The sequence below is a fragment of the Petaurus breviceps genome, unplaced genomic scaffold (genome assembly GCF_028583685.1).
Source record: "Petaurus breviceps papuanus isolate PSGF00001 unplaced genomic scaffold, PetGlider_PUasm1.0 90769, whole genome shotgun sequence".
Classification (NCBI taxonomy): domain Eukaryota; kingdom Metazoa; phylum Chordata; class Mammalia; order Diprotodontia; family Petauridae; genus Petaurus; species Petaurus breviceps.
Window position 1 is genome coordinate 11,458,797 of NW_027187341.1, and position 27,716 is coordinate 11,486,512.

At 34.5% G+C, this 27,716-nt stretch overlaps 1 protein-coding gene across 5 annotated transcripts in view; it reads left to right on the plus strand.

Moving 5' to 3' along the window:
* Positions 1-24,376, plus strand: part of NAA16 (N-alpha-acetyltransferase 16, NatA auxiliary subunit) — a 90,507-nt gene extending 66,131 nt beyond the window's left edge. For 4 of the 5 annotated variants that reach the window (XM_069068645.1, XM_069068647.1, XM_069068646.1 and 1 more), the window contains 11 exons: positions 1,917-1,989; positions 2,130-2,299; positions 2,660-2,812; positions 5,834-5,962; positions 10,690-10,903; positions 11,833-12,023; positions 13,043-13,151; positions 17,392-17,490; positions 18,190-18,333; positions 18,894-18,991; positions 22,857-24,376. In XM_069068645.1, coding sequence (XP_068924746.1) covers positions 1,917-1,989; positions 2,130-2,299; positions 2,660-2,812; positions 5,834-5,962; positions 10,690-10,903; positions 11,833-12,023; positions 13,043-13,151; positions 17,392-17,490; positions 18,190-18,333; positions 18,894-18,991; positions 22,857-23,057 — 1,581 coding nt within the window. In that variant the 3' untranslated portion in view covers positions 23,058-24,376. The remainder of the gene's footprint in view (positions 1-1,916; positions 1,990-2,129; positions 2,300-2,659; positions 2,813-5,833; positions 5,963-10,689; positions 10,904-11,832; positions 12,024-13,042; positions 13,152-17,391; positions 17,491-18,189; positions 18,334-18,893; positions 18,992-22,856) is intronic. The other variant, XM_069068649.1, reaches the window with a different exon arrangement.
* The last annotated feature ends 3,340 nt before the right edge of the window (positions 24,377-27,716 follow it).

Sequence of the window (27,716 nt, forward strand, 5' to 3'; positions counted from 1 at the left end):
TAGTGAGAAAGCTGGGTTATTATAGTTACACAATGTTCATGTTTTTAAAAAAAATTCTTTCCATTTACATTGTTGTAGTCTTTGTGTATATTGTTTTCCTGTTTCTGCTTGCTTCGTTTTTCATCATTTCAAATAAATCTTCCCATGTTTCACTGAATAACTGTTTTTTTTATGGCAGAGTAATGTTAAGATATAGCTAGATGGCATGGAAGAGAGACTGCTGGTCTTGGAGTCCTGCATTTAAATTCTGTTCTCAGATAATTGATAGTTGTGTGACCCTGAACAAGTCACTTAAAAGCTCTGAACTTCAGTTTCTTCATCTGTAAAATGGGAGTGTTAATAATGTCATGAATCTCCCAGGATTGTTGTAGGATCCAATGAGAATATATGTAAAGAGCTTTTCAGATCTCAAAGTATTTGATATTATTTTTCCATTCTTGTTTCAAAGTTTTGCCATTCCATAATCAATATGCACCTCCCTACTTTTTCAGTTCTTTACCACCACAAAAAGTGCTGCAGTGAATATTTTAATAGATATAGAATCTTACTTTTTTTGCCTTTGACATGCTTAATATGTATGAAATGGGATTTCCTGATCAAAGAGTAGTTTTATTAAAGTGTAGATTAAATTTTCAATAAGAATTGTCAATAAGGTGATTTTTAAGGACAGGGCTTAAAATATCACCTCACTTGAATTGTATATTCAGAGTCTGTACCATTTTGTAACTCTTGTAACCAAAACCTATACACATAATTGATCTAATTACTTTGTTGTATGTGTCAACAATGACAACACCATTCATTGTCTTCTCAACATCAGCACTTTGAAGTGATCAGTTTTGGTTTGGTTTTCTGTTTTAATTATGTATTGCAGTTCATGGAATGTAAATATGTTCCTTGAGAACAGGTGTTTTAATTATCTCCAGCATAGCATCTGGTAAATATTAGTTGTTAATAAATGCTTTTTTATTGATTAGTTAAGTATTTGTGTGTTTCTTAAAAAGAAATAAGACATCAAGTAGGCCATCTAATTCATATTAACTACCTAGTTTAAGGTGACTTATTGATGAACTTAGTCCTGTTAAACCCATAAAATTAGATATATAAAAATAAGCAACAGAGAATCTCCTTATCATAACTTGACATTTTTATTGCCTCTCACCTTGTACTTTCAAAGGCATTTTGTCATAATTTAAAGACAGGCACTTTTCTTTTTTACTTGACCTGCAAAAGTCACTTGTAGTGTTTAGATTTATCCTTGGATCTAGTGTTATGTAGCTCTGATGATACTGGTGGTCCTCTAAAAGTGCCATATTCTAATTAACTATTTATTACTTCATTTTATCTTGCCATTATGGTTTATAACTTGCGTCATTTCACTTAATCTGTGTGGTATTCATTTTTTAGTCTGAATATAGGTAGCTACGTCTGTCTACCTCATGGATTCATTAATGTATAGTGGGTCTTACAACCTAGAAAGAAAATGGCAGATTCTGTAGTATGTATGTTGAAATAATGCCTGCATTATTTCATATATTGCATAATGTATATTTCAGTAGTAATTAGTGATCATTTCTTTTATAAACTGTGTAATAAAAAAAGATAACACTTCTTTTATGTTGAAATTTGTAAAATAAAAGCTAGCTGAGGTTTTGTTTTTAAATATCCATAGGTCTTTTCTTTCCTTAATCTTCTCAATGAGGGGAGATTTTTGTTCATGTTGTAGGGATCAGTAAAAAGTCTAATGTTCTTTTAATTTTTGCATGATTCTGAAAGGACATATGCATTGTTTTTCAAATTTAAGTTTTTTTATATTTATCTTTAAAAAGTATATCCATTAATGAATATACATATTTTAAATATTATTAAGGACTCATTTTCAAGGGTTAAATTTTTTTTTATTGATTCTTTAATAGGTTTCTATGATACAGGAGCTTGTTACTAGTTATGAAGCTTCTCTAAAAACTTGTGACTTCTTTAGTCCTTATGGTAAGTCTAAATATGCTTGAATTTAATTTCTAAGCATTTTGTAGTCAATTCGATATACTTTGTCCTTTTTTGAATGCTGTAATGGTAGTTGTTTTCAATCATATTGACTTTTGACCTTTGTTTATCTTTTTTTGTTGCAGAAAATGGAGAGAAGGAACCCCCAACAACACTACTCTGGGTTCGATATTTCCTGGCACAGCACTTTGACAAACTTGGCCAATGCTCACTGGCTTTAGATTACATTAATGCTGCAATTGCAAGCACTCCAACTTTAATAGAACTGTTCTGTATAAAGGCAAAAATTTACAAGGTAAGTTTACTTTGATTTTTTCAAATTATAAAACTGTATATTCAATCTAAAGTGGCTGCATATGTGTGTGTGTGTGTGTGTGTGTGTGTGTGTGTATGTACATATATACAAAGAGAGAGAGTGAAAGAGAGAAAGGTACATTGTAGATAGGAATACTAGAAATGTGTTTTCTCAGTGCAAAATAATGTATTTTAGAGCCAATTTTGATTTAAACATTTAGGTAATACCCAAAACATCATTCTGTATAAATAAACTTTTATTTTGAAAGTGTGGATGGCAGATTTAAAATTAAACTTGTCATATCCTGTGTTTTACGATATGATATTTGTCCTTTAGCGATGTTCCCTTGGTCTCTTTTAGCACATAGGTAATTTAAAGGAGGCTGCTAAGTGGATGGATGAAGCACAGTCTTTGGACACAGCTGATAGATTCATAAATTCAAAATGTGCAAAATACATGCTACAAGCAAATATGGTGAAAGAGGCAGAGGAAATGTCTTCCAAGTTCACGAGGGTAGGAAATATTAATGTCCATTAGAACATTTGTGTTTTGGGCATGTGAAGTATAGTAAAACCTCACTAATTAGCACTAATCAAAAGAATGATCATTCTGAACAAAAATTCTGAATTATGGAATGCAGTCCATTAAAACATAACTTGTTATACATATTCAGATGGGCCACAAATTGAATAGTATTCTAGAAGTTCATATTGTAGGACTCCTATACTTATATACCCTTACATATAGTGAAAGTATGATAGAATGCAGTTGACCTTTAAGAATGAATGTTAGGCTAGGTTCTTGATATAAATTAATTTGCTTTATCTGGGGAGTTTTATTGTTTTCAGGCACATCTTGAAACAGTGAAGCTAAAGAACATTTCAGTGTGTTGAGTTATATGAAGGAAGAAGTATGAAAAGGAAACTTTATTCAGCCTTTATGAAAGATTAAACCTGGAAAGGTAGATGTAGAGAAGGAGAAACTGTTATTGAAAAAGCTGCCTTTCTGGAGAAGCTGAGGGGAGTGGTGGAGAGACTATCAGGAACAAAGACTAGTTAGATGAATTTCTGCAAAGTTTAACAAGATTTTTTTTTTTTACAAGTTTGGAGGTTGGACTACATAACTTCCAGATCTTCTCCACCTCTAAAAATCTGTAAAACTGAGACAAGGTTCTGTGCAAAGGATAGTAGCAGCAGTGGAACAATGAAATTGACCAGGACTTTAGCTTATGACCAGTGGTAGGTACTCTAAATAAAGTAGCAACTGTAAGACAAGCATACTTTATGATTATTAAAATAAATACTATGAATGAGGTGTCCATTTTTATAAATTGCCAGATTAGTGCTCATTAATGAGTAGACTGCTAATTCATGAGCTTTTATTAGATTTACAGATTTATCTTGTGGGCATAAAATTTTCCATGGGAAAATTAAATTTGTTCTAGGTGTTGAAGGTTAATATTTTTTTTAGAACAAAATAGTATCTGGAGATAACGCTTATTTTCAATTAAAAAAATACCCTTTCATGAATCTCTGCTATTTAGATATCATGGTCTGATATTCAGACAGCTGCTAACTTACTATTTTTGAAAGGGCTTTTAATAAAAATTTGTGTCTTTATTTTCATGTAGAATTGTAGGCATTGAGGACTAATGGCTCTGCGATATTCATGTAGAGTCTTTGAGGTACTGACTTGAGCTTGTCAAATAGTATTACTTTGGCTATTGGGGAAGTTACAAGTTTGAGCTTCTTAGGGGCAGAGCCTGTATCTTATTTGTTTCCCTCAGAACTTTGCACATTCCGTTATTCATAATAAAGCTTTCAATAAATGTTTGAATGAATAAAGGTATTAGGGTGATAAATTTTGAAAGAAAATGTAATCAAAGAAAAGCTGAGTATTTATAAAGATTGTAAGAGAAAAGATGTTTGAAAAGTGCTCTAAATATTTGAAAACTCACAAAACTTGAAAGCAGAAGATTTAGGAGACTGTAGGGGATCATAGGCTAGGAGTTTAGAACCTAAGTTGCAAAACTTGGGCAAGTCACAGCCTATTTGGGCCTCAGTTTTGCATCTGTAAAATGAAGGAATTGGTCTAGATCAGTGATATGTCAAAACTCAAAATACACATGAGTCCACTAAACTGTACATAAGGATCCCTGTGGGCCATAGATTTACTTAGAAAACTACATGTTAACATTATCTGCGTTTTATTTGTTTTGCTAAATGTTTCCCAAGTACGTTTTAGTCTGTTTCAGGCCACACGGAGGGAGGGAGTGTTGTGAGTGTGAACTGTCTGTTTGATGATACCTACTCTAGAGATTCTTTAGGGTTTCTTCTAGCTCTAATCTAAGTTATTCCCTGTCACCGTGGGAAAATCCTTTAACTTCTCCTGGCTCCAGAGTGGCTTTTTGGTTTTGTTCCTCTCAACCCACATTACCCTAATAATTCAAACATTTATTAAGTGCATACTATGTACAATGTAATGTGCTAGATTCTGAGGAAAATAAAACATAGTCCTTACCTTCAGGAAACTTAATTCTTTGCAATATTCTTAAACCAAAATAATTTCCTCATTGGAAATAATACATTTTTTTCAGCATTCTTTCAGCAAAGTACATTAAGTACCAAGCAGTTTTTCATTCATACTTTATAGTGAATTTTAATAAGTAAGAATTGTGAATATTGAAGTAAGTCAGAGTTTAAAAGGAAAGGGAGGAAAGATTGTTTTCAAAATATGCTTTTGCCACTTTGCCTTATAGTGTGGGAAAACACCAGACTTCAGACACCCAGAATCTCTTTGTACATATCCCCAAACCACAAGGTAAACAAAAAAGGTCTACTGAAATCCTACACTGAAATCCTCTGCCTTATACAGTTCTTAATTACTTGGTTTTTTTTTTTTAACTCATACTAGATTAGAAGCAGCAAAGTAGAAGGGAATTGACTAATTACAGTGCCAGAAAAATAAAAGCTGACATGACATCCAGGAAGAAAACAGGGGAAAAAGTCAGTTAGCTGAACTGGATGGCTATATAGTAATGGATGCTCATAAAAAGGGCTTGTGCCAGCAAGTTGGGTACTTCATTAGCAATCTTCCTGGATTTCCCTTAGAAATGTTAAAATGGAAGTGTTGATGCTTCAGAGTACAAACTGTATTTGTTTGGAAAATATATGTTGGTGAAACACTTAATGCCCCCCAAGTGCTGGATAATACTAGGAGACTGAAGTGAGAGTCTCAACTGTATGAGAAATTCTGAACTGGGTATTCGCTACCTTTTGAAAAGATGGGAAGATTATTACTTATAGTAGATTCTTTATATTATTTCTACTTAACTGGAATCTTAGACAGTTAATTCAGAGTAGAATAAGTTACAGCTATGATTTTTATATTGAGAGGTAGAAGAAAGCAAATTTAAATGAAATAGAATTTAATTCTGTTAGTAGGGTGATAATCATAACTTTCTGTATAAGATAGTGAGATTTTTAGTGCTTTATATATGTATGTTCACTAAAGTTCTAAATACTCTCATTTCAGGAAGGAACATCTGCTATGGAAAATCTAAATGAAATGCAGTGTATGTGGTATCAGTCAGAATGTGCTTCAGCTTATCAGAGACTGGAGAAATATGGGGAAGCTTTAAAAAAGTGCCATGAAATAGAAAGGGTAAGTGATTGAATGTTTTGTTATCTTCCATCTACAAAGGTGGTTAGTCATAGAGAGCAGGTTTATTTCTATGTGCCTGTCCATTCCAATTCCATTGGGAACTACATAGTGAAAAGAGATTTTGATATCAGCTATCTAAACTTGCAGAAGTTGTGACTAGTTGTTCTTTCGGCACTTCAGGTTTTCATGATTTTCATAGGTCTGTGGTATTTTTATCTCAAGGAATGAAAAAAAGCCCAACTAGCTGGCATCATTTAATAATGACCATAACATAATAGTTTCTGTCCTATAATTTGGCAGTTATTTAATTTTCCACTAGTCTGGAGGGACCATTTAAGTATATGGTAATCTATAGGGCCCATTGAATTTATTTTTTTTCCTCATTATATCAGGATCTAGACCCCAGCCAGTCTCTCTCCAACTTGTCTTCCTGTCTTCCCAGGACATTCGTACTCATGTGCAATACTTTTTACAGCAACTTGTATCCAGTTTGAAGGCTTTTTAAAAAAAAAAATTTTAGAGATGTGCATGCATGCACGTGTGTGTGTGTGTGAGATGTCTTACTGTTCCATACTATTAAAAGGTTTAGCGAGGAGACTTTTCTTTTCCTTTGTGTGAATTTTGTTTTCCTGTTCTTTGTCATCTCTGAAGCACTCTCCTTCCAAATGGACAACAGGAGGAAAAGAGCCGCAAATGCACCACTTGTGGCAGTCCTCAGCAGCCCTCAGTTGTGGGGTCATTCTGCACCACTGTTCCCATGCTGACGCAGTATAAACCCACAGGCATCGTAGTCAGGTGAGCCTGATGTCTGCACCATGGCAGTAACTTCGGCCTTTTCTCCCTGTGAAGACACTGAGGTGTTACCCAAAGTGAAGACATCTTAATGGGGGACATTGAAGGGAGTGACCAATTAGAATCAGTTATATCCAGGCACTTCTAGGGACAATCCAGATTTTATGCCCATGGGCTGGTAGATGTCATAATAGGTCTGGGTAAGTGTCCAGTACCTATGGGGACATTTTTTACTCGTCCTTTTCTTATTAATCTGAATAAGGTCCGTGGCTGAAACTAGTGTTTAGTACCTGAATATTCTAATTTAAATTAGTCTTTTTTATGGGGGAGGGTGGGAAAGGAAATGACTGAAAAAAAAATTCTTTTCATTAAAGAAATGAATGCAGGTTTTTAATCACTAGTGCTATACTCATGGGAAATTGATCATTTCCTTAAGTAAGTCACTAGATTGCCATTTATCTGCTAGTGGCAATTTCTACAGCTCTAAACTGGGACAATTGGATAAAAAGCATTATACTGAATGTCCAGTTATCATCATAACAGTGACACTATATAGAGATGCTATGTATTCTTTACCTTAGATTCTGTTCCCCCAGTAGATTTAACTGTAGTACAGAATAAACTTTCATATTTACCAGAATGTAGTCAGTGATTTCTTTAAACTAGATTTAGACTAAGCCAAAGAGCAAAGCATAAAATTCCTAGATCCTGTTTAATATATTGATTCTTACTCATATAGAATAACCAGAGACAAAAATCACCCCCTCTGGACGTTTATACCAATTACTAATTGAATAAACTATTATTATAAGTCTTAAGTTCAAAGTAGAGATTGGTTGTGTTTGGAAAAATGGAGTGAACTAGAAGTATATAATGTAAAAAAGATTCCACTGTTAATATCAAGGCATTAGTAAGCCAGTTTTTTCTCTGCAGTTAAAAATTTGTATTAAACAAAATCTTGTTCTTCTTTTCTTCGTAAAAAATGTCAATTCAGTATCTAAGTATTGAATTCTAAATAAATTCAGTATCTAAAAAAATAGTTTGTTAAAAGTAATAAACTTAAGAAAAAACTCAGACTTCTTCATTTTAACTAAAAATTAGAGAAATGGAATTATCTTTAAGGCATCATTACAACAGTTGCTGGTGAGCCTCATAAAAAATTTTTTTGAAGGACTTTCAAGTGTCTTCTATTTATACAAAATTTCACTCTTCCTATTTGTCTTATATCTCTAAAATATGCTATAGATGCTTTCTTCCCATTTTTCTTATATCTCTAAAATAAAACTTAGAGGGTAAAGAGAAAACAATTAAAATCCCTATCTTCTTCAATCTAACTTCAAGAAGTCTCACATGAAGGGCAACATTATTGTGAATGTTGTTTTGGGTTTTTTTGTACTTTAGATATAAACGTGCCAGACTTCTAAGATGATCCAGAAGTTATGTTTAGCATCTTTCTCTTTCTGATATCTTTTGTAGAGAAAATAGCTGATTATATGATCATAGATTCTGTACATCCTACATCTCTGAGGAGTTGAGGTTTTAAAAAGTTAATTTTTAATTTGCCTTGTGCATTTGTAGTGCCCAGAGTACTGCAGTCTGCCCAACGTGTTCTTAAAAAACTCTGCTTAGATCCAGAACCATAAGAAATTCATCGCTTTACTTACATTCCATTGCTACTTAGTCTTTATCAATAGCAGATACTTTTTTAAGGAAATAAAGTAAGTAGCTCCTGGCATGACTAGATTGTCTAGTGACTGTTGAATTACTATTTTTTAACCCTGAGGTCTTTTGTTACCTGTCTGCAGATAACTCTGTATCGTCATAGTTGTGATGGAAGTCTGAGCCATTTCAGTGAGAAAGCTTAAAGAATGTTAGGAAAGAGAAGTAAATAGCTTTTCTTGAGTCTGCAATAAATATCTTGTCAAAAATCTTGTTTTAACTCAAACCTGATTTTGACTCATTTAATCTGTTCTTCCTGGTGTCTTTTATAATTTACAAATGAAATTATAGATCTTTGCTTTACTGCTTTGTGATATATGGTAAATGTAGGGTTTTTTTTTTTCTACAGTTTTCTATAGTTAGTTTTCAGACTTCAGTTGACTAGCTAATATACTACTAGACTTATTGGGGGCTTCATTTTAGAGTTATTAGCTTTATTTTCTTTGCTTTTAACTTACCTAGCTTTTCTTAGTGTTATAAAATTTGAGAGTAAAATTCCTCCCAGATTATTAGGTTGGCCTTTATTTCTTTGCAGCATCTCAACACCTTTTCCCTCAAAAAATCAGAAATAGAAAAATGGTGTAAATTGCTTAAACCATCTGTATACTTTTTTGTCTGGTTCAAAGTGATTTTAATCCTAAACTGGCTACTGTGCCAACCCTAAACTGTGTAACCATGTAACTAATGGAAGACAGGTGGAGAGAGGCAGCCTGTGGGCTGTTACTGATAAGGAGATGACATAAAAATTTCTAGATCTAAATGGTTCCCTCCTATCTTAGTGAACAGAAGCATGACTTAAAATCCATGTGCTTTAATAGATCTTAACTGGTAAGAAGCTTGTGTGTTGCCTTTTTTATTTAAACTAATGCCTGTCCATTTAAAAAATTAACAAGAAAAAAAATCCATTAATTTCTTAATGGTTTCCCTAGTTATTCTTTCACTTTGAGTACCGATTTTTTTTTCATCTTTCTGAGTCTTTCTCAACAATGTTATTGAACTTAAAATTTTTCTTGGGCTGCTAGATGTAACTTGGTTCGTATTAAGGAAAACTGCCTCTGTTGCAAAATGCACATCTTCTCATCTTTGTCAAAAAAGAAGTCAATTACATATTTTTTCCATATGTGAATTGACTAGCTCATTGATGAGAAGGGAGATCATATGTATGTTTGTTCATATTCCTACTATGTGATTTATGAAAGATTTGCAAATTAATGTGAACTTATTAACTTTATCTTTTATATACTGTATTTTCTTGTGTTATACATATGTAGTCCTCAACTTTGAATTCCTTTATTAGAACAGAACTCTAAAAGTTTTATAGAGCATATTGGACTTGGCTATGGCTTTGGGTGTTCAGAGACCTTGGGTTTGCATCTTATTTCTGATACTTAATACTTATGTGACCTTGGGTGAATCATTTAACCTCCCTTAACCATCTGTAAAACGAGAGTGCTGAATCACATGACCTCCAAGGTTCCTTGCAACTCTATATCTTTAACCACTGTGTGGCTTGTATTTAGTTGAATGTGTCCCTATCTTTTCCAATTGGCTAAAATTGTCGAAAGATTATATAACTGGTTCTCCTGCTATTTCCTTCCTGTCTAAGAACCCTTCAGTTTTCTTCATTTATTTGACTCTAACAAAGGGGCATAAAAGTTAGGGAAACTAATGAGTAAGGAAAGTTAAGTGCAGAGATTCTAGAGGAGCGTTCTATTTCCATTGATTCATGTCTGGGAAAGATAGATAAAAGCCCTTGACATGAGGAATTTTTTTTAAATGAAGAAAAATATAAACAAAAGCTTGAAAAATAGCAAATTCTTTACATTACACCACTGGTGTGTAACTTGGTAATTGCCTTAAATTGCATCAAATATTATGAGGAGAGATGCTGTTCTCTTTATTCAAATAAGATAGAGCTAGAAGAAATAGGCTTAGATTTCAACAAGAGAAATATAGGTTAAACAGAAGGGAAGATTTATCATGTAAGGGTGATTCGGTACTGAAATAGGCTGCCAAGAGAAGTTGTGAATGTTTTAAATTCTGCTTTTAAATCCCAGGTATTTTTCTATGTATAAATAAAAATAATTTTCTAGGTTTTAGTAATCAAATTGTAAAACCTCAAAACTGCCAAGGACTTCAGAGGTTTACTTAGTCCAGTTTATGTCAGAATGGGAGTCATAACCATGTGTAATAATTTTTTTGGTTTTGTTTTTAAGCATTTTTTTGAGATAACTGACGATCAGTTTGACTTCCATACATACTGCATGAGAAAGATGACTCTTCGTGCCTACATTGACCTTTTGCGATTAGAAGATGTACTCAGGAAACATGCTTTCTATTTCAAGGCTGCCCGATCTGCAGTTGAAATATACTTGAAATTGCATGATAATCCTTTAACCAATGAAAGCAAAGAACAAGAAGTGAATTCAGGTAACTAATAAGAACTATGTAAGAAAAGGGGATAAAAGCTTCAGAATAGCATTTATGCAAATTGCAAGTTACACGAGAAGATTTAATTCCAGATGGACCTGAGGTTGTGCTATAAATCTCATGAATTTTCTGTCTTTGTAATAGTGGGGAGACCATGTAGAGAATAATTTCACAGATATTCATATCATTATTTTACTTGACTTTGGAGAAGAATAACACGATTTAGGAAATTTAAGGAACTGAGTAGTATTAAAAGGTTTTTTGAATTAAAATGTCATTTGTAAAATAGAACAAAGAAAAATAAAACCATGGTTTGGATATATGTAGATTTTATTGTAGTGTGATCTCACATTAACTTCTTGATACATGAGGAATATTAAATGTTGTAGTCTTATTTCTGTTGGATTCATACATACATACCATGTAATTCCTCAGTAACAAAAACATCAAGTATTTTGTATGTTACATATCTGAGGAACCAACATCGATAGTTTACAAAAACTTGGTATAAAAAATTAGGCCTATAGGGGCGGCCAGGTAGCACAGCGCGTAAGAGCACTGGCTCCAGTGTTGGGATGACCTGGGGATCGAATCCCGGGCTCAGACACTTAGCACCCACCCAGAAACAACTGGCCGTGTAATCTTACTTAACCCCAATTGCTTAGGGGAGGCTAGGTGGCTCAGCAAGTAAGAGCACCGGCTCCAGTGTTGGGTTGACCTGGGGATCAAATCTGGGCTTAGCTACTCAGCACCACACTCAGAAATAACTGGCCATGTAACCTGGAGCAAGTTACTTAACCCCGATTGCTTAAAAAAAAAAATTAGGCCTGTGGTTTGCATGAGCAATTAACAGCATTGCAAAATAATATTGTTTCTCTGTATGAAACTTTGAATACTAACTTTTGACTATTTTATTTTGGTATTTGTAGAAAATCTTTCAGCCAAAGAATTAAAGAAAATGCTTAGCAAACAGAGAAGAGCCCAGAAAAAAGCTAAATTGGAAGAAGAGAGGAAGCACACTGAGAGAGAACGACAAAAACATCAGAAGAAAAAACGAGATGAGGAAGAAGAAGAAACCAGTGATCCCAGGGAAGAATTAGTACCTGAAAAACTTGAAAGGGTGAGCCAGATTTATTAAAACAATAATATCTCCATGTTCTGATATTTCTAATGAATAGATTGTTTTGATAGTGACATAATTTAGTCTTTGATTTAGAAGTCACTTCATAGTTCTCATATCAGTAATAATATTGGTAAAAATAAGTGTCAGTTGATAACAAAAATTAAGTGTATGAACAGGTATTTTGTAGACTTTAAGTATATTTCAACCTGTTTCTTTATGCTTTATACTTTAGCGGGTAGCCTTATTTTGACAGTTGCACAAAATTTTAATTATTTTAAGGGTATAAATACTTTGTGAAACTAGAAGCCAAAGGAAATTGTAGCTAAATGGAAGATGGTGCACAAATTCTCCCCAAAGAAGCATATTAAGGAGTTGGCTTTATCATACATCCAAAGGCAATAAGAAACATTTCATTGGAAACATTTGATCATCTCTTATTTCAACACTCATAATAAGCATTTGCAAAAAGACCGTCATGAAGACATTTGCAGATTATGCTCTAATATCTGTTGTAGTTGGTGGTTAAGAAATTTATATAATAATATTATACTAAGAACCTAGTAAGACCCTCCAAAACAAATTGTCATATAGTTTAATCTTTGGTAATATCAATGCAAAGGTAGACACAGGGGAGAAGATGGTAGAAAATATGGTTCCAGAAGTAAGAAATCAGGGAAACCAAAGACTTGCAAACTATATATAGAAGCTTTTTGGGTCTATGACTACTTTCTTTAAGAAGTGAACACAGGGGGGCAGCTAGGTGGCACAGTGAATAGGGCACTGATCCTGGAGTCAGGAGGACCTGAGTTCAAATCCAGCCTTAAACACTTGACACCAGCTGTGTGACCTTGGGCAAGTCACTTAACCCCAATTGCCTTTCCTTTCCCCCTCTGAAAAACAAAACAAAAAAAAAAGAGAGCCTGAAGAGAAATGATCTATAGTAAAAAGAATAAAAAAGAATATAAAATCAGTTCTTGGTGCTATTTTAAATGACATAGAGTTTCCTTTTAAAACAGGTAGAAAATCCATTAGAAGAAGCTATCAAGTTCCTTATACCACTTAAGACTCTTGTTGCTGATAACATAGACACTCATCTTTTAGCATTTGAAATATACTTTAGAAAAGGTAAGGTGACTTAAAGTTCTTTCTCTTTTAGTTTGAATCATTATTTTAGGAACCACACAAATTTGCCATTTTTATCCATTTTCACATTTTAGTTTCATGAATTGCCATGGCCAAAAATTTGATTACAAAGTGTCTAGCCTGGTGATGAGGCTCTTTGTACTTATAGTTAGGTCATTCCTCAAAAACAAGACTTAATATATCAGAGCCATACTCATTGTTTTATAGACTTCTGGGGCCTCCCATACCTTACACTTTATTGTTGTAATCTGTGAGAATTCAGTCATCTTCATATTACAGTGAGGCATTGGAATAAAGCTGAAGAATCAAAACTTAGTATCATGTAGAGAGCTATGGAGAGGTTCATGTTGGGTGTGAGCAAGCTACAACATAAAACCAATAAGAAACTTTAAAGAAGAATCCAATTAAAAAATATTGTCAGGTAAATGTATGATAAGAAGAGATGATGGTATGAGGAGCCAGCGTGTTCCACTGGTATCCTAGAAATTCCAGAAAAAAAAAAAACGAGACCTCCAGCACATTGGATTAGACCTCTTGTGTTAAACTTATGGGAAAATATGGGTAAGAGTCCCACACGATGGGCATTCATGGACGTGTTGCTAAAGAAAACATCCAGATCTGTGAGGTCCCAGATCTAATAAAATTTTTCGCATTCATAGAGACCTTAGCCAGTGACAATCACTTTATCCAACTCATTTCCTGTCATATGATTCCTTTTTACAACAGTACCCCAAATGGTTATTCAGCCTTCAATGGAGCACTCACCATTTTGTGAGAGAGCACATTCTTCTTTTGGACATTCCTAACTTATATTGAACAGAAACCTTCTTTCCCACCCACTGGTCCTAGTTCCACCCTTGCTGCTGTATAGTATAAGTCTCTTTCATTTGCCAGTCTTAAATATATTTGATGGCAGCTATTACGTCATCTTAAATTTTCTTTCATCGGGGCTAAACATCACCAATTCTCTAACCATTCTCCTTTATATATTCTGATCAGGATACTTAGTAGCCTCTCTCCTCTGGATGAGTTCCACTGACTCTCCTAAACTGTAGAACCCAGGAGCTATCTTCTTCAGTTTTCTTTAATACATTGCTTGGGAATTTAGTTGGGTGTTTTTTTTCTTTTAAAAAAATTCTTTTAAGTGGGAAGAAGTGAAGGATAATGAAAGCCACCCAAAAACACTATGAAGAAATAAGCAAAAAAGCCCATAGTTTAGCTTTTCAAGTGTATTAGCAAATGAGAATTATTCACAAACTATATGTAATTGGATGCTTCATCATAGGAATTGGTTGTCACATGGACCTTGGAGTTGGCATAAGGATTTTTGCTTTGGGTTATTTGTTGTACCCAAATTATCAGAGCCTGATTGGTATGTCTTTTCTGTTGGAATGTTGAAATAACATATTTATTCATAATTTTTTATTAAAATGGATGTCATAGTAATAGGAATAGTCATTATTGAGTTCAGAACCAAGACTTTAGCCCAGTTTTCCATTGTCATCTTTATAGTTCTACAGATCTAGTCTTGGGTCTTTTAGCCACTATTCAGGCCAGCATCTGTTATGTTCTTTACTGTTTTTATAACTTCCCCTCATCCCAACTTGTTAAGGCCTAGGAAAGAAATTATTCTCAATGATTTTTTTCTCCAATAACTTAGAGGAAATTTCACTGTTCTCCAGCATGAATTCCTGTCTCATCCCTCCTCTTTTAATGGATATTAGCCAGGTTTTGTTGCTGCCCCGTATTGATTCTCAGGAACATTTCTACTGACACCCAACTCAGAAAGGGAGGTAACTTCACTCTCATGCACCTCCCACTGTTCCCTTCAAGTTAAGACGTTTTGCTCACTGTATGGGAGAGATATTTCATACAGCCATCAGAACTCATTTGATGTGGCTTAATCATCCAGAAAAAGGGACTTGGTCCCTGTCTACACTACTACTACTTCCAAATTCTGCTTTGCAACAGAAATGCTTCCTGTTATGATTAAGATAATTTTAGGGCATGTATGTGTTCAACTCTATTATTGTCTGTAGAAATTACTGACGTGTGAAATTCAGATCTTAGGGAATATGGAGCATAGAAATCCAGTCAACCATCTTTGTGGTTTGTGCCCCAAATGTTTTATGAAAATCTTTTTTTCAAAGTCATTTGAGCTAACTTAATCTAGATTTGGAAGACTTTAAATTTTAGGAGTCTTGCAAAACTAACACTAGTTTACCTATCTGGATATCAGATTATTGCTGTTTGTCACTGCTAATTTCTGGGGAAATTGGAAGAACAGTTTACAATTTATTATATTTTTATGACTGTTATTTGTTAAAAAGTTTTTAGACTGTATATATATTACCATTAGGTCTTACAGTCCTGTGTTCAAAGATATGTATATAATTAGCAATGCTGAGATTTTAAGACCATCCTTTTTGTAGCTGTGGTTCTTAAAACTCTCTTCCCAGCACATTTTAAGAAAAAAAAAAGCTGTCTTGATTGTTTTACATTAGGCTAGTTTATCTGCCAGTTTGGTTTCATAGGAAACCATGTCTGTGCTGCATTATTTTAAACTATGTTTTAGACTTGTCATTATGTTAATTGATTAAGCAGTTTATCACAAAGCAACTGCTTAATTAAAATATTATAGTACTTCAGATGAGCACCAGTAATAGGATACATGTCAGAATTAGTGGTAATTGCTTTTTAGGGGATGTTTGCCACTGTGATGGAGGATTTTCAGTGTGAAGCCCTTGTTGAGGGACTTCCTTTGTCCAGTAGTGTCCTCTAGAAGTGCCATTTTGTGGATGACACTGCTAATCTTGTCAGGCCTTGGAGTGTTACAAATCTGCCTTATTGAGACTCATAATTCTTAAATAAGTTTTTCCTAATTAGACAGGAAAACCCAAAGGGGTGAAGAACATCTATTTCCATATTGATATATAGTTGGATGGACAACCCATTAAGCTTGTACATAAACACGTGCACCTCAGGTAGAAATTCTGTATGGACGATGAGACGGACCCAGTATTGTGTTAGGGGGAGCACACTGGATTGCCTTTGGAAAATTGTGCAGATTTAAAAAATTGAACCTAAGTTTTATTCTGAAACAAAACCTTGGCTGATGGATTACCTCATTCTCTGAAGAACTAAAGCTAAGAATTACATAGTAGTCTGTGGAAGAGAGAATATTCAGCTTGAGTATTACATTTTAAAGCATATAACATGTATATTATATATCTTAACATTATAAACATTGTTATAATAGAAGTGGCAAATGATGTCATCAGAAAAACATGATTGGAAAAAGAAAGAATGATCAGGTAGCTAGAGGGAGAAATATCCAGTGAATAACCGGAGTGCTCTGCTGAAATCCACTTAGTGCTGAGAAACCTAGCTGGGCATCCCCCTCCCCCAGATTAGAGATGATCTGTACAAGAGTTGCATAGGGTAGATTGTGATCTGCACTATTGAAAGCAGTACCTCCCTTGATGAGATCGTAGTTTCATTGCAAGATATCAAAGTATGATTATCAGTTAATAAGGCTCTTAAGTATTCCAGGACTGGGCTTGATGTCTTTAAAGCAGTGTTATCTGTCAGTAGCAACATTTGTAGTACTTAACAATCTATATGAAGCTCCTTTTCCATTTAGACTTTTCTGGACATCCTCCAAAGCAGTGGTGCAATTTTTGATGAACATATGTTGTCCTTCTGCCTCGCTTGATGTTTATATTTGAGGAGTCATTGAGCAGGGTTGTCTCTCTTGTATCTTTCAAGGAATCTTGTATGAATTCAACATAATAATGGGAGAGTATTATACATGCAACAAGTGCAGTATCACTGGCTAAAGAAAGTTGATTGTTTTGGGATTGATAAATAAATGGTTGTTTTGTCCCCGTTTTAGTTTCTAAATATAGTTCCTAATAGAACTAAGGAAATATATTCATGGACTTGCTTTTTTGGATCATGAAGTTAAAAATAATAAATTTATCATTTTTACTTGTTTTTCTAACACCCAACATTGTTGAATACCATTTAAAAATAGTTGCTGCTCAGAGAAAACTCATTTTCTGATTCAAAATTGCTTGTTTGTCTTTCATAGTTAGTTTTGTTATATGTTTGAGAAAATAATAAACTGAGTACTCTGGGAGGTGGGGAGGAAAGACTACTTAGTTAAAATATAGCAAAAAATAAAGTATTCTGAATGATTTTCTTTGATTTTGTGATACAGGAAAATTTTTGTTAATGTTGCAGTCGATCAAAAGAGCTTTTGCTATTAACTGTAATAACCCATGGCTACATGAGTGTTTAATTAAATTCTCTAGATCTGGTGAGTATAATTAATACTATCCATACACCTCTATTACTCCTAGATTTTTCTTTGAGGGAAATAGTTGTGGCTAAATTAAAATAAATCCATGAGACAAATACCAGAATATAGAAAATAATGGTAGTGGCAGGTAGGGGGAATAGATAGACTTGTGATTTCATTGGTATCAATAACTCCTGGTGACAGAACTTTGCAACTTAAGGTTGTAGAAAGCTGCATGGGCTCCAGAAGGTTAAGCAGTCTGTAGGGTCACACAGCCAATATGTTTCAGAGATCTTCCTGACTCAGAGGCTGGCTCTCTGCCCACTAACTAGGACATACCACATTGTGCTGCTGTTAGCTCAAAATGAAGCATCTTTAATACAAGCTTATAAAGGGAGAAATAGATAACTTACCTGTGTTACCCTTTGTGTTTCTTAAAGAATAGCAGTAAATTCATAATAACATGTATTTACTTATATACACACACACACACATATATATGTGTGTGTGGATATGTACAGTGTATCAGCATATCCAGGAGCTGTGATGATTCTAAGTCTAGCACTACTCTTGTTATCTTATTGTATGGGGAGGGGGTGGCGGGGGGGGAGGAGAGAGAGAGAGAGAATATGTGTGTGTGTGTGTGTGTGTGTGTGTGTGTGTGTGGTTTGAGATAAACTTAAGGATATTTTAGTTAATGATAAACTTTTTTTTCAGTGTCTAATCATAGTAATCTCCCAGAAATAGTGAACAGAGTCCTAACCCAAGAAATGCAGAAAATCTTTGTTAACAAAGATTTAGAAAGTTTTAATGAAGAATTTCTCAAACATAATGCTACCTCTGTTCTGCATCTACTTTCAGGTAGGCTTGCTATAATTTTTTTAGTTTTAAAATCTAGTGAGCTAAATATCTCTTTATACATATAGCAACTTTAAGGTCATTGGGATGCTACTTAGTAAATTACTGTTTTAGTCTATTAAATTGGCAGCCTGTAGTCACAGAATCACTGAATTTTATATTTGGAAGGGACGTCAATGAACATCTAGTCCAACCCATACCTGAAAAAATATCACCCTACATGTAGCATACATGATGTGGTCTATATGTGTTGAAATAATGTAAATAGGGATTTTAGAATTTATTTCAGAGTTCTTTATGAATATGTCCACTTAACCAATACTAAAATAATTATTTAGAGGCTATGGGAGAAGGAAAGTCTAGGGTAGAATCTGTGTTTAATTATATTGGTAAAAATCCTGGTTTGTTCCTTAATGGAAACAACTTTGGGACTTGAATACCAAGATAGCAAGATAGCCACAATTGCTTGACTACTGGTGATTTGGATAACATTTATAAAAGAAATAAAAAAGATCTTGTATCTTGTATGTCTTTCTAAATGTGTTTACATTTTGTGATTTTAGGTGCTAAAATGATGTATGTCCTAGATCAATCAAGACAAGACAAAGCAATTGCTATTGCCACTAGATTGGATGAAACTGTAAAAGATAAAAATGTGAAGGTAAACTTTCCTGTTTTTAAGTGACGGAAACTAAATGTTTTTGTGTTTCTTTCCATATATACCTTGACTTCTCTCTCTTTTACAACCCTTCCATCTTTTCACACTCACTGAGACCTGACTCCCTTTGGAAGACCCTGCGTTGCTTGTCACCTTTCTGGCATTGGCTGCACCTTCTCTTATACCGTATGATTTATTTGCTTCCCATTGCCATTTCTAGATTCTCCAGATTCTGCCTCTATTGCCATCATTTCACTGTCTTTCTTCCATTGAAATTCACATTATCCAAATTTATCATCCATTCTAGATCCTGATGGTAGTCCAATACTCAGGACATTGGTCCTCCATTTTTCTCTCCCTTAAAAAAACCTTTCTATTCTAAAGTCAAAGGAACTGACCAGCTCCCCACCCCCAAAGACAGCATTTCCCTATATATAGCAGAACACTAAAGGAGGATTAAACATATGAAACAATCTATTTCATACTGCTTGCTTTAAAAAATATAGTTCTTTGCCTTCCTTTAAGATCAGGAAGTTTGATTTGCTTGGGACTGTTCCCTAATGTATTTCTATACTAATTGTGTATGTGTGTGTTTTCTCAATTTTTACCTGCCAAATAAGAATAAGTTTCATATGATGCCTTCTCTCCCCTACCCATTCTTCCATCTTTGTATTCTCTCCTCACAGAACCCAACTATGAGAAAAGAAAAGCTCTTTCTCTTCACTACATTATTTTTTCTTTTAACTTTTCCCTCTGTCTTCCCCTTCTCAAACCTTTAGAACAAAAGTAATTCACCCCCAGCTCTGTTTTTATTCTTTAATTCCCACAGTACTCTTTGAAGATGTTATAAACAGGTTCTGAAGGATCACTTGTTTTTTCTTCCCTGTTAGACTCTTAGTAATGCATTATCATATAGCTCCATCCAGTTGTTCAAACATCTTCACCTTTCTAAGATTTTCTGAACTCCTTATCTTTTTATTTCAAAGTTCCTAATCAGCTCGTCTTTTAATCAGAAATACTTACAAGTTCTCTGTTCCATTAAAAATCTGTAGAATTATACAGTAGAATATATCTATATCTGTGTATGAATGTATGTATATAATATGTACATATACACACACATACACACACACATATATATATACACACACATAAAAGAATTATAATCAGTTTTTCAGGGTAAGTTATTTTTGGTTGTAAGCCTATCTCTTTTGCCTTTGAAATATTACATACGACAGCATATAATTTATGCAGAATAAATTGGAAGTATTCCTGGAGGAAAGACCTAAGATTAATGAGGACTGGTTAAGGTATAAGCTCATTTTCAAAACATTATGGGAATACAGAAAGTTATAAACAGTGTCATTTAATAGGACAGCAAAATGCAGTAGAGAGTGAAAAAAAAAAAACAATCCAATAAACAAACAAATTTAAAAAAAACCCGTTGCATAGTCGAGCAAAATAAATTCTGTCATTGACCATGTCCAGAAGTATATCATTCTGCACCCTAAGTATGTTACCTTTCTGTTAGAATTTTCATAGATTGCTTCACCATTGGTTCACTGGAATTATGGTAGGTCACTGAATTTATCAGAGTTCTTTCAAGGTCTTTCAGTGTTCTTTGTTTTTACAGTGTTATTGTATAAATTGTTTTCCTGGTCCTGCTCACTTTACTCTGTATCACTCCACTCTATACATGTCTTTCCAGATTTCTCTGAAATCACCTCTGTAATCATTTCTTATAAACACAATGTATCACATTGCATTCATATAGCATAATTTCTTCAGCAGTTTTCCATTTGATGAGTGACTCCTTAATTTTTAGTTTTTTGCTACCACAAGAAGAGCTTTTATAATATTTTTTGGACACATGAGTCTTTTTCCTCTTTCTTTGGTTTCTTTAGGGTATAGTCTTAGTAATGGTATTGCTGGTACAAGGTAGCATTTAATGATTTTTTTTTGGTGAATAGTTCTAGTTGCTTTCCAGAATAGCTGGGCCATTTTATGGCATCACTACCAATGTATTAATTGATGTGTTTGTTTTCTCATAGCCCCTTCAAAATTTGTTATTTTATTCTTTTGTCATCGTTGCCAATTTAGTGGGTGTGAGGTGGTACCTCAGCATTGCTTTATTTTGCATTTCTCTAATTAGTCATTTGAAATATTTTTTCATTTGGCTATAGAAAGAATAGATTTCTTCCTTTGATAACTGTCTATATCCCTTAACCATTTATCAATTGGAGAATTGATTTTTTTCTTGTAATTTGATATTGTTTCATGCATATCTTTCAAAGAGGACCTTTTTCAAAGAAACTTGTTACAATTACCTGTTCCCCTTACAGTTTTAGCTGCATTGGTTTGTTTGTGCAAAACTTTAAAATTTTATGTAATCACAATTGTCCATTTAATTTTCTGTGCTATTCTCCATTCATGTTTGTCCGTGACCTGTACCCGTATCCAAATATCCCTACATCCCTCTCCATATATCTTCCTTACTTCTCTACTTTTTATATGATGTTGCCTTTTATGTCTAAATTGTGTACCTATTTGGAGCATATTTTGGTTTTGTATGTACATTATAGTTTTTTGCTGTTCTCCCCAGGAGCCCACCTTCATGACAAAGCCATTAACTATCAAAGTATATGTTTAGGTTGGAGAATTTTGTCAAATATTTTTGTGGAATTCATTTACTTTACCATCCACCATGCATATTGGCACATAGTCTGCACCTTCATGGTAATATTTTGCTTGTACTTATCATGAACCCTCTAAGGCTAGATGACCAAATATCACATGAAATGGTATTTTTTCTTGTCTTTAAGGGCATATGCTCATTTAACTTCTTTATTCTACTCTGAGAAGAGTATGTAACTATAATTTCTTTTCCCCCATTGTTATATTTATTTTAAAATAATTTTGTATTTGAACCTTTTGACATTGTCTAAATTTCCCTCTATAACCCCTCTCCTTTCCTACTTTCATCCTCAGAGAGCTATCCCTTTACATAATGAAAAAAAAGTAGCTGGAATTTCATTTTCTGGTTTCATTTATGAGAATCACAGTATTGCTGTTTTTGTATGTCTTCTCATTAGATAAAGTTCTCATAGACAATAGTTTTATTAATATTTAAAGGTTATTTCTAAACTGTGACTCTTAGTGTATTATATGTTCCACTCATGTTCCTGCCACCCCCAAGCATCCCCCTCCCCCCTTGCCACTCTGTTAATATTGTTGGAGAAGTAGGAAGAACGACTAAGACTGAGGCCATTTTGCATTTTCTTTATTCCATGGATTACCATTACTGGAGAATTCTTTACTTAGTGGCCAACCTGCTACTGAGGCCCCTCAGATTGGTCCTTAGGCAGCAGGCATAGTTTGTCTCTTCATCAATACTTAAAGACTCCCTAGTTTGGTAAAACATGATGGAAATTGTATTTCTCTCTCATAACCTTCGTGGGACCAACAGAATATCACTTTTGTGGAGGGCCTTGCACTTAATAGGTGCAGAATTAATGTTTGTTGAGACAACTTTCAAACTTGTATTCATATTTGTGGATACAAATAATCTAAGAGAACTGTTGTAGGTATGCATTTAAAAAGGCTATTAAAAAATTTTAGCACTTATGTTTTTAGTTATTTGTATTTTATTTTTGCCTTGTTTAAAGATATTTTTGGAATCATATTGCTTTTTGATTCCTAACACTCTTTCTACAGGAAAATTTTTCCTAACTATAGAGTGGCATGGTGCTTAATTGTAGTCTGGAAGTCATCTAGGTTTTCTTGGTATACAAATTATAGATTTGATTAAACAGTTTTGTTGGCAGAGGATGTTTAATTAATTTATATATTTTTACTCTTCTTTCTTTAGACGTTAACAAAAGTTCTTGGGGCACTGGCTGATGGCAGCTTTGGAATGTGTAATACCCAGTATGAAGAATACCGGACAGCATGTCATAAACTGTTTCCCTTTGCACCTGCCTTTCTGCCTCCTACAAATGAGGACAATAGTAGTGCTGCATCAGTAAGCCATACAGCTATTAACCATGCAGTGATGGCGAATGAAATTTGAATATCATACTTTATAATATGATGGTTTATAATCTCACGGCTGGATTCAGATCAGGGCTCCTTTTCCAGGGTGCATTTTATTATCTCATAGATGTAAGGTAAAATATTTGGGTAGTAAAATTTAATAATGGAGCATACCATTAACTGTTGTTCTTCTGACCCCCCGCTGCCACTGTTTATGTAAACCTTTTCTGTAATCATCATTTGTCATGTTTATATTTGTACAGTTTGTCTTATCAACAGAACTCCCCAATTATGAGCATTACAGTACATAAGGACTCTTTTTTTTCACCTTAGTGTTAAAAAAATGATCATTTCTTACTGATTAAACTTAGACATTGGACAATTTTAGCTAATTATGTTGGATATAATACCAGTGTTCCCTCTACATTTTATTTCAAATTTTTAATTTTAATCTGCCTTGGTGGTTTTTTTTAAGCTTATTACTATGACTATATTGGCTGTCTGCATGATTTCTAAAAATATGGACCCTATTGTGGAACGTATAGAGGTATCTTTTAAAAATTATAAGTTGGAATTGTTTCTTTGTTTTTTGTGTTTCACCATTTTAAACACACATTGTCAGTGAGAAGTATTGCTCAAATACCAATGCCCTTTTGTTTTCAGAAATGCTAATTTAACAATTTAACCAATATACTCCAATTTTGTGATTTAGTGATGAAGTATGTGGAGATTAGTTCCCTCCTCAATCATAAAAATTCACTGGTTGGTTTACATATTTCATACAAGTCAGAGCCAAGAAACATAATGCTTTCTTCACTAAATTGCTTTCAGTACCACTAAGGAATTTATATTAAAAGAGTGTTTTTTGTAGTTGTTCTTCAAGGGGGGACAATAGGCTGACTTTAAATTATAATGAAACTCTTACTCTGTGTGTGTGGTGCATTAACTAGTGAATGCCTTCAGACGTACCACATAGCAAGATGAATGTTTAAACTTTGATGAGCTTAGCAGATAAAATATGATCCTGCTCAATAATATAGCTTTTTGGGGGAAGGCAGTAGCTTTTCATTCTATAGGAATGACTCTCAAACATTAAAGTGTATTGCGGCTTGTACAGAAAAATTGAAATCAGGCAGTGTTTTTGTTTTTATTTCACTGCTGTGTAAATATTTCAGTAATATTAACTAGACCCTTTGAGGCAGAAACAAAGGGAGATTTTATTAAGATAAATGAACTGTTCTAATTGAAATGGTTCATTTTTTGCCTAGTGTATTTAGGTTCCAAATTTTTGGGTAAAAAACTTACTGTAAAATTATGCCAACCAATGTAATGCTATAATAAATTATTTTGTACACAGTTGTCCTTTTCGATCTGACTTTGTTATGTAAGTTGCATAATCATAGAACATTATTTGTTTTGCACAATGTTCATCTTGTGAAGAGGTGGTAAAAACCTAGTCTTAAATCTTTTTTAAGTGGTAGAAAGTCATTTTCACTTGGGGATCAAATATACCTAAGTTTCTAGACTTTTCCACAGTATGCTTTGTATTTCGTCTGTTATGTAGCTGTTGAATCATTTTATTTATGTTCACCATTAGTTTCTATCTAACCTTTAAAAAAATAATTCTAGTGGCTGGTAAAGGTCCGTTTGCAAAAATGTGTCAGCTGATTATCCAACCTTCCCCTCCTACTGTGTACCTAATTGTGATGTGGTTGATTGATCTCAACCTTTTGAAAATTGAACTTCTATGGAATAGTATTTAATTGAATTTTGAATTTGATAATGAGTTTGTAAATGATGATGCAGTGCTTGGCTGGTCGTGTTTGAGAGGTTATTTGTCTGTTCACAGATTTAGAACAAGAAGTGACTTTAGAGATTACTGAGTTCAGTCCCATCATTTTATCTCTCTTGATGAATGAAATGAATGAAACATTTTATTGGGGAAAATTAAGTACATTTTAAAAAATATGGCATGGGAAAACCTTTTAGTTAAAAAGATGGACGCAGTAAATAGTGAACCTTTCTTATTTTTTTGAGGGGGAAAGGCAAGGAAATTGGGGTTAAGTGACTTGCCCAAAGTCACACTAGTGACAAAGGCTAGTAAGTGTGTCAAGCATCTGAGGCCAGATTTGAATTTAGGTCCTTTTGACTCCAGGGAGGGTGCTGTATTCACTGCAACACCTAGCCACCCCTGAACATTTCTTACTATAAAGAAATTAGTATTATGTTACCCATGAATGGGCAGTTAGGTGGTTCAGTGGATAAAGCATCTTGAGTCATGAAAACCTGTGTTCAAACCCTGATTCAGGTACTAGCTGTGTGACTCTGGGCAAGTCATCTAACCCCTTTTGCCTCAGTTTCCTTTTCTGTAAAATGAGCTAGAGAGGGAATAGGCAAAAGTGCTCTAGTATCTTTGCTATGATTAGACCCCCCAAATGGGGTCATGAAGAGTCAGACACGACTGAAATGATTGAACAACAACGAACTATGTATTTAACTGAAAATGTGTTTGGTCCACAAGTAAAACAGTTTCATAATACGCACATGACATTAATTTACATTTATTGTCACTGCAACTTAGTCCTGTATCGATTAATGCAAAAGGTAAGCACGTCATAAAGGTACACAAGATCGATGCCTGGGGCTACAAAGAGCATATTGAGATAAATACATAGATCAGTAATGACTCCGATGTAAAGCAGACCAAGGCTACTGGAGGCTTTTGTTTTACTTCTCAGGCTAGAGAGGAGAGATGGACTGGATCTAAAATTCTAATGGAAACATAACATAATCTGTTTGGACTTTTAGAACAGTTAGGGGATTTGTTTGGTAAAGTGGGCACTGGTCTTAGAAGTGGGATCATTAGCAACTAAGCAGGCTAATTATAAGGTGCTGCTTTTTATGTTTGAAGCTGCAGCTTCTTCCAGTCATTTTCATTCCTACCATCTTCCTATCAGATGTCTACTGGCTACAATCTTTGGTAATACATAAATCAAATGATTTCTGACTCTTTGGCAGCATTTGATAAATATCCTGCTTCCACCTTTACAGGACTAAGTGGCCAGATACTGAGCAAAGAGGTCATGGCCTTAGCCTTGAGTACCAGTGCCTTCGGTCCTGTCTTTCTCTTTATTGTTGAACCTGTCCGCCATCTTACCCGAACCCTCATCTTTTACAGATGAGGTAACTGAGGCCACTGCCAACGGGAGTGTCTGAGACAGGATTCAGACATGGATCTTCCTGACTTCAAGTCAGCCCCGTCTACGATAGCACATTGCCTCTCCTATACTTGAACATTACATGCACTGAAGATAGAACAAGAAATTAATTTTGTAAATCTCTTTTGTACGGCAACCTTATTTTCTAAATTTTAAAAATGGCAAATATGTTCTAATAAAGAGAATTTTTCGAAGTCTTATTATATATGTTTTAATTGAAATTGAGTGCCTCACATGGTGCAGTGAGGCTGAAGACAGAACTGTGTTCAGGTCCCTGATACATCACTCTGTGTCAGCTTAAGCCTCTGAGCCACTTGTAAAATGAGGATGGTTGCCTGTTTCACAATTTTGTGAGGATAACACTTGTAGTTATCTAGGATGGCAGTTCTGTTAGAGCACTTCAGTTTTTCACATAGAAGGAGCCATGAACACAGTAGAGGAAGGTGCTGCCACCATGCAAAATGAATCTGACCTATTAACAAGTCATTGCTTAGACACAGTACTGTGCACAAGTGCTGTACTGGGCCTTAAGGATACAGAGATCAAAATGAAGCAATCTCTGCTAGGGCAGATACTCCTGCAACTTCTCATGTTTCCTGGGGAATAGAATGTTTAGAAGGAGGAAGGCTGGAGGAACTTGGAACATTTATGTTTGGCACTAGAAAAGGCAATGCTTGTTGCTTAGGGAGGAAAATTTTTGGTTTTGGAGAGTTTGAGAGGGGTCCAGAAATCAGACACTGCTATTTTCTATCAGTGATTTGCACGTGGAACTTAGATGTTTGTTGAATTGATCTGTATAGCAATTTGTAACTTGGGAGTTTTGCATTTCTCTCATAGCTCTGAAGGAGAAGAGCATCGAGGGAACATTTAGGGCCAAATAGAGGCCTTAATAAGTTTTCCCCCACCCTTCCAACACACTCGACAGGTTCTGTCACAGTCATAAAATCTGACTCAGGAGGCACCTCAGACGTCATCTAATCCAACCTGGACCTAACCGGAATTCTGTTCTTTTGCTTGTGCTTCCACAGATAGGATCCGGATTCCATTCTCTTTATTGGCAGGGACTTTAAAAAGAAAGAAAAAAGGGAAGTGTAAGTTATAAAGCATGTTTTTGACAAATACAAGTTCTATGATCTGGGCACCTAACACTATCAACTGCAGAGGAGGTGCCAATCTTTATTGCTGGAGGGATTTCTCTCATCCAGAACATATCCCAGTGAAATTATAGGTCTAGTCTCTTTTCCTAGTCATAGAATTATTTGCAGTGATGAGTTTGGTTTTATTTGCCATGCTGAAATATTTTATGACTTTTTGTATGGCTTTAATTTAGTGCAGGAACAGAGAGCATAGATACTCTTGCCTAACCTAGTGGGGTTTGGAGTCAGGAAGACTCACCTTCCTGAGTTCAAGTTCGACCCCAGATGCTGACTAGCTTTGTGACCCTGGGCAAATCACTTAACCCTATTTACCTCAGTTTC